Source organism: Hesperophylax consimilis, unplaced genomic scaffold (assembly GCF_061612785.1).
Source record: "Hesperophylax consimilis isolate HC1 unplaced genomic scaffold, BYU_Hcon_1.0 scaffold_39, whole genome shotgun sequence".
Lineage (NCBI taxonomy): Eukaryota > Metazoa > Arthropoda > Insecta > Trichoptera > Limnephilidae > Hesperophylax > Hesperophylax consimilis.
Genome location: NW_028301269.1, coordinates 708,083 through 716,161, shown reverse-complemented (window position 1 = coordinate 716,161; position 8,079 = coordinate 708,083). Strand labels below are relative to the sequence as shown.

At 37.6% G+C, this 8,079-nt stretch overlaps 1 protein-coding gene across 1 annotated transcript; it reads left to right on the top strand.

Moving 5' to 3' along the window:
• The first annotated feature begins 442 nt into the window (after positions 1–442).
• On the top strand, positions 443–6,086 carry LOC149409005 (uncharacterized). Its single transcript, XM_089650245.1, has 4 exons — positions 443–862; positions 1,300–1,403; positions 3,275–4,116; positions 4,591–6,086. The coding sequence occupies exons 3-4, from the start codon at positions 3,309–3,311 to the stop codon at positions 6,084–6,086; spliced, it is 2,304 nt and encodes a 767-aa protein (XP_089506371.1). The 5' UTR covers positions 443–862; positions 1,300–1,403; positions 3,275–3,308.
• The last annotated feature ends 1,993 nt before the right edge of the window (positions 6,087–8,079 follow it).

The following is an 8,079-nucleotide window of genomic DNA, read 5'->3' as shown; positions in this document are numbered from 1 at the left end:
AAAAACAAAATAGTCAATCGACGACCACCAGTCACATCGAAACTTACTATTTAGAAACAAAAAACTACATACATGAGTAGATGACGTAACTCTCTGCAAACAGTTGGGAACAAACAAAAACCAAACTTCAATCTCATTCCTATATCTAAATATTAGAAGCCTGAAAGGGAAAGTCGACGAGATCCTGTGCTTATTAAAAACCATTAACTACAAAATCAACATCATACTTTTAACAGAAACTTGGCTCAAAGAAACGGACGTACCATACATCAATATTGAAGGCTACAAACACGAGGCATCCTGCCGACCTGAGGGCATCGGTGGTGGAGTATCCATATTTATTGAAGAAAACTTAGAATAAAATTTTATCGGCAATATAGTAGATTCAGACAACAATTTCCTCTGGATACAATTAAATAAACTTAACTTAAACATTGGAGTGATATATAAAAAACCAAACACCAATTTCCAAAAAATATCAAACATTGAATCAAAATGTGATGCTTTCGTACAAGTATTTTTGTAGTCTGGCAATACTAACTTCAGCAATATCTGTGGTTAATATACCGACGCCATTCTGACAGATCTAGTGGCTAAGACCCGATCGTTTTTCCGACAGTTTTCTACAATTTTAACTAAAATTAAAGCATTTTAATGAATATATAAACTTTACTGATGTTGCTAAAACCATTCTGGACAAGTAATTTATGTTTTTAAACGTTTTAAAATCAAAATTAGCTGTGAATTTTGCAATTGAGTTTAATCGATATTTTTTACACCTGAAGACATTTACTGTCAACAAATCACAAGGAAACAGTTTTATTAATTAAAATTTGTATTTGCGATGGGAACTTATGACAAAGTAAGTTTAATGTTCATTTTTTGATAATATTCTAATAATTTAATCAATATTTGTTATAAATTGTAAAAATGATTTGATTTTATATTTTGTGGAAAAGAGTTTAGCTAAAAGGGATATAAAAAAACTAAATAGCTAAAGAACAAACCTTTGATTCAACTTAATGACAATAAACAATAACTTTTTGCATTTACGCTTAGGAAAATAGCACTATTTCATATTAATTTCGTACATATACGCGTAAATCTATAATTAACGCATCATTTTGGAACCAGTAGGTTTTTTTCCAAATCAGTTGTAAGTAAAAAATTACCATCTTTTATTACAACTAATCTATACAACTACATCTTAATATATACAAATTCAGCCAGCGTATGTTTGCGCTCTCGAAATTCGAAAAGTAGTCGACCGATATCGCTGAAAAATATTTGTTTTTACAGTAACGTTGCGGTATACAGTCGTAAATGGTGGAAGAAGTCGGAGACGCCCGAGAAAGACAGTATAGCAATAGCGAAGCAATGGATCCACTAGTAAATTTATAAAGGTATAACTTTACTATTTCGTGAGATATTTTTATTTAATTCGGGGAGATATTTTTCACATACAACATACATCCCTCCTGACACGGTCTCATAAAAGTTATGCTATCTCACTTTGGATTACGAAGAGAAATATGATTTAAATGGTGTTAGAAAGAGAGAATATGTCGCTTTCAGTTTGCATTAAAAAAATTACCGCAAATGCTACCAAAAAATTAAAAAAATAATTCTTGAACTACATTCAGCATTTGAAAAATAATTGTCAATTAACAATTTAAAAAACCAACATTCGATAGACGACAACTTTTATAATGCCTTTGTCTTATTAAATTTGTTTTTTTTTTTAGTTTCGTGTATACAATCGTATATACAATAGTAAGAAGTAAGTATTTCAGTTCGGGAAATGGAAAATAATGCATTTCAATAGCTTTTTCTTCACGCCATGTTTTGACATGATAATATTAAAATTGATTTTTTAGGCTGGTTTTTTAATTTTACTTTTTAATTATACTTAAACTAAGAACCTATTTTAGTATCACTACGTTAATGTTTCTGATTAAATAAGAAAAGAAAAAACTAACCTCAAAACTTAAACATCGATTACAATGGCCGCAATGGATTTTTCTTTCCATTCCCGCAAACTGAAACTTACTTCTCATTGTTATCTAACTGATGTACAGTGATTTCTATTAAAACTACGCACTAACTGTGTCCCATTTTCTGTATATTTACAATTAAATATTACATTGATGGCTCTCACCTTCAAAAGTTTTTTCCATAAATAAAATTATTTTAATTTAAAATTAAACAGTAACTTTGTAAACATCACTTATGGGTAAATACTTAATGCCGACCGGGTTTCGCTACAACCGTAGCCTCATCAGGGCAGTATAATATTAAAAATCTAAAAATTAAATTAACATGTGTAGATATCACGGTAGGTGGACAGTCTGAGCTACAGTGGAAGAGGTAGGGATAGGTGGGAGATTGAGAGGCGAGTGCTCTTTGTCAATAGGGAACAATCTGAACACCTAAGATGCTTAAACAGTAATGGATTCTCCGAATTTGCAAATCACCTCATAGCAACCAACCATTGTGATGTGATGTGAGTATATGTTTCTAAAACTGATCCATATAATACGGTGTGAATAAGCTTAAAATAATGTAAAATAATGCTTATATATGGAATGTAATACGACAATTGGGTTTATTCTTTTTTTCACATCTATTTTTACAAGTTTTCATAGCACAAATCAACATTTTGCCGTGTTATTTCGTAAAATGAACCGATGATGCCTCGACCATAGTTCGCACAAGAATGATGACGTCACGTTTTCAAATTTCACTTGAGGCCATACGCGAGCACAGCCGGCTCCAATGGAACCGGTATGGGGAGTGGGGATAATACGCTTTTAATCACTTAGGGCAGGTCTACTAATATTCATATGTCTATGATGCAGACATACTAGAAAATGTACTAAAAACATCATAGAAACTAAATAACAGAAAATCAAAAAATCTACCAGTCCGCCTCAGCACAGGACTACCTAGTGAGGAGGACTAAGAAGAAACTATATGAATGAAATATTATAGATTTTTATATAATGTAAATCTCATCACATCTTATTAAATAGACATTAATATATAAAAAAAAAATAATAATTTCAAAATGATTTTAGTATATAATATAATAATTATGATAATTAACACCTCCATCATTGCTCAAGCAGTATTTTCTAACTAGAATGATAGTAGTTAGAACAATTTAAGTATTGTCAGCTTATTCATAACCTGGGAATTGATGTCTTCTATTTTTTTTCTTATTATTATGTATTATAACACGTAGGTATAAATTAACATTTATCTTTTGTTTTAGCTCACCGATTACTTGATTTTGAGAAGTACAAGTAATGCAAAATGGATATGACTTATCAAAACCTACAACCCAAAACCTACCTGATAATTACACTAATTTAAGAAGACATAACCTAACCGACATTGACACCAGTGCAGTAAATCAAAACCTAGCTAACATGGATACCAATATGGGATCTCAAAACTTGTACGACATTAACACCAATCTACGAACTCAAAACCTACCTGACATTGACACCAACTCGGGGATACTTAACTTATTTGACATTAACCCCCAGCTAGGATCTCAAAACATACCCGACATTGACACCAATCCGGGCATACAAAACTTGTACGACATAAACACCAATCTAGTAACTCAAAACCTACCTAACATTGACACCAATCCGGGAATACAAAACCTACCTGACTTTGACATCAATCCGGGAAGTCGAAACTTATCTAACATCGGCACCAATCCGGGAATTCAACACCTATCTGACTTCGACACCAATCTGGAAATACAAAACCTACCTGACTTCGACACCAATCCAGGAGCTCAAAACCTACCCAACATCGACACCAATCCGGAAATACAAAACCTACCTGACTTCGACACCAATCCAGGAGCTCAAAACCTACCCAACATCGACACCAATCCGGAAATACAAAACCTACCTGACTTCGACACCAGAACAGGAAATCTGGACCTAACTGAATCCAAACTGATAGCAGACTTCGAGAACGTGGAGCCGAAGAATTATAAAGATTCCAAAGAAATTGGGGGCGTCGCTGTGTCCAATGCGATTTTAGGACAAGTCGTGGAAGGAGAAAAATATTTTGACGGTTCAGATGAAGAAGGTGGTAAGGAAATTGTTTAAAAAATAATTTCACAGCCTCTCAAGAGGAATTCCTGTGTGGCCTTTTTCACACAAAACTTAGTTTCGGATTTGAGATCAAATTACACAACCAAACTGAATTATTTTTTATTGAAATGTGTAGCAAATGTTACCTACGACGAATGTGAGCTATTTGTTAGTGATTTATGTTTTGAATTATAAAATATTCGTTATTAACGGATCAGTTTTTGTATGATTTTAGAATTTGGAAATTATTTTCGGCTGTGTATTTTGTCTTTAAATCCAAAACTAATAGTGCCCAGAAGACCGCGCAGAAGTCCCTCTTCATATGCACTATCTTGGAACGTGCTCTGTTTCTCAAATGAATAGATATATATTTATTCTACTTGTTTCTCATCTTTTAGGCCCACTTTTCATTTTCTGATCTATTAGTAATGATAGTTTTTGTACAAAACGTAATGTATGTTTTATGTCGTAGCGAACTGGTTCGAGAGGCAAGACGACGACTGCGAGATATCTTTCTCCAACCACCACATTAAAGAAGAAGAAGACGATGACGTTGAGATCAAAAACACCCGCCAAGCCCCTAAGAAGTTATCCAAATACAAATGGAGCAGATCGGACACGAAGCAAATAGTCTGTCCGCACTGCAGCTATGTCTGTAAGAAGGAGAGTTCCCTGGCAACGCACATGATCATCCACACGGATGTCAAGCCGTTCGCGTGTTCGGAGTGTGACTTCAAATGCAAGCAAAAAGGCACCCTAAAGACTCACATGCTGCTGCATACAGACGAGAAACCATTCCCGTGTGATAACTGCAGCTATAGCAGCAGGACGAAACGCGGGCTGGAGAATCACATGCTATCGCATTCCGGGTTAAAACCATTCTCGTGCGATGAATGCAACTTCTCGTGCGCTTCGAAACAAACGCTAAGGAACCACGGTTTAGTCCATACTGGAGAGAAACCATTTGCTTGTCCACACTGCAGCTACGTGTGCAGGACCCAGCCGCTGCTTAAATACCACCTCATCTCTCACTCCACAGAGAAACCGTTTTCTTGTCCTGAATGTGACTTCAGCTGTGCCATGAGCAGAACCCTCAAATCCCACATGTTCTCCCACAACGGGGAAAAACCGTTCGCCTGTCAAAAGTGTAACTTTACCGGCAGAACCAAAACAAGCGTCAAACTCCACATGCAGACCCACGCTGAAAACAAACAGCTCTATTGTGACGTGTGCGAGTTTACGTGCAACCTCAAATACAAGCTGCAAAGCCACATGCGTGAGCATGCGGCGGTCGAGTTGTTTCCCTGCACGCTCTGTGACTTCAAAATCAACAAGAAGAAAGACATCCAGCGACACTATCTGGTCGTCCACAAGCTTCACTATTGCAAGCATTGCGAGTTTTTGAGCGTCACGAAACAGGCGCACAGAGTGCATATGAAGGTTCACAACAATGTGGAAGTGAAGATTTACAACTGCCCCAAATGTTGCTACAAGTGCAAGAGGACATCGTCGTTGGAGGCGCACATGATAACGCACACCGATATAAAGGCGTACGCATGCGCGCACTGCGCCTACACTAGTCACACCAAGCGCAGCCTCAACAGCCATATGTTCACGCACACTAAAGAGAAACCGTTTTCATGCCAGAAATGTAGCTATATCTGTTCGCAGAGGGTGCATCTCCGCAGACACATGCTGATGCACCTGGAGTCGAAGCCGATCAAGTGCCAGCTCTGCGACTACACGTGCCGGCACAAGGTGTCGTTGAAGACGCACATGTTCTGCCATGCCACGGTGCGCCCCTTCTCGTGTTCGCAGTGCCCCTTCGAGTGCAACGAGAAGAACAACCTCCGGCGTCACATGTTGATCCATACGGGGGAGCGGCCCTTCCCGTGCTCCGAGTGCAGCTACCGCGGGAGGCACAGGCACACGCTGAAGAAACATATGCGGACACACAAGTTACAATAATTTTCCGATTAATTGGCGGAAAAGGAAAACCGTTATTGGCACGTGAATTTAATCAAACATTCCATTGGCCAGCAGCCTAAGTTAAATGAAAGGTCTATCTTTATAAATCACATTTGCAGGAGTTGTTCTGTGAAAAAGGTGATTGTTGGACTTAATGAAACAATTTAACAGTTTCCAATTCTGATTCATCGATTGAAAGCAATCCATCTCAAGAAAAGACTCGCAGGCGTATTTCCGTTTGCGTGTTCAGTCGGCGCTTCTACCGTCCCAAAATCCACGTGGGTTTGTTAAAGCGACATCCCAGAAGAAACCTTGTCCATTTGAATACTAATAATGCACGGATTTGTACCGCCAAAAACGTTTAACTTATTTGCATATGCGTGTTCGGTAGACGACTATGCACCCTGTCCAAGGGCGGGGTGTTATAGACTTTTTGTGAGCTAGAGAAGAAGGACCGCTATTAGCTGTGTCATCGTGAAATCAGCACGGGTTTGTAGTATAATTTTGACAATCGTTGCACAAAAGCGTGTTGAACTGAATATCAAGTAATAATAATAATATTTGGTTGATTTGAATAGCGCCGTTTTTGAGAGAGATTACTTCAATACCCTGTGTAAATATTGCACCTTGGAAACAGTTTTTAGAAATTTGCTAAATAGGATGTCATATTGCGTAGCTGTCTACTGAACGCGCAAATGGAAATAGGCTTTGGCTTTGGAAGGCTTTTGGCTCTACAAACCCGCGCGTTATTGGTGTTCAAATGGACACTGTTTCGATCGGGAATGTCGCTACAAAAAACACATTGATTTCGGAATGGCTAAGGCGTCTACCAAACACGCAAACGGAAATATGCTGCCCGGAATACTTTAATTGAATGAAAAATTCATTGAAATAATTAAGTCAAAAACTTAAGAATCAGATTGATTCTTTGTGAGCTTTTCTCTTTTCTTCAACCTGAACACAAAACCAAGGAGGATGCTTTGTGGAAGTTCTTTTCGAGGAGAGGAAGGAGTTAACATGGGTTCTTAAGAGACCCTCGTTGTAGGAGGGAGGAAACATAGAAGCCGGCAAATCGTTTCCATGTGATAAATGTCAACCATCTACAAATAAACTTTGGGCGCACGTTTGGCCTACTGGAAGTGCCGACGGGATCGAGGACACTAGTTCCTCGGAGCACCTTCCATTGCTATGCCGGTTCGAATGTTAGACGCCTGTGCTTTCAAGATGGTATTTTACCAATTAAGACTTATCGGTTTTAGTTTAGTTTGATCGCTTTGATATTGAACCTTTCGTATTTTTACTGTTTATTTCAACTAATTTTTGTATTTGAGGATGCTATTTGGGGGTCGGTTGAAGGAAAGGAACGACTGATTCTCTAAATCACCCATAATGAAGGTGGGAGATAACACATAAGTTATTCGACATCTGAACTGTTTCTCACATGGAAAATGTTAATAAGTCAGGCAATCTTTTGGCGCAACTCCCAGCTCGTATTTTTTTGCTTGTATTTGCCAGGTAATGTCTCGTAGTTTCCATCTTTGCACATTACTATATCTGCTCTGATGATGACACAGCAAATATCTTGAAAACGTTTGCCTAAGAAGGAGGGGGCGCTGACACGCGACTCGAAATTTCAACACAAGTCAACATCCTTCAATGGTTCGTCAGTAATCCTAACCAAAGTTATGTGTTACCGGCCGTTGTGGGTCTGTTCCTCTTCTTGCTAAGTCCTCCAGCATTGCACGAGAAGCGTTTCTGCCCTGAAATGGTAGTAGAAGGAATTTTTTGATTACAGTTTATTAAGCTGGGAATGTTCGTCTTTATTTATAATATAAGTAATTCTTTAAATTTAATAACTAATGGTAAATTGAAAGGTTTTAAAATCATTTAGTTACATAAGTATTCGTTGTGCCAACCAAGTAATCTTATATTTTTAGGTAAATTAGTACGTTTTTGTATTAGTCTGCTTCTTTATATGATGTGGAAATACACT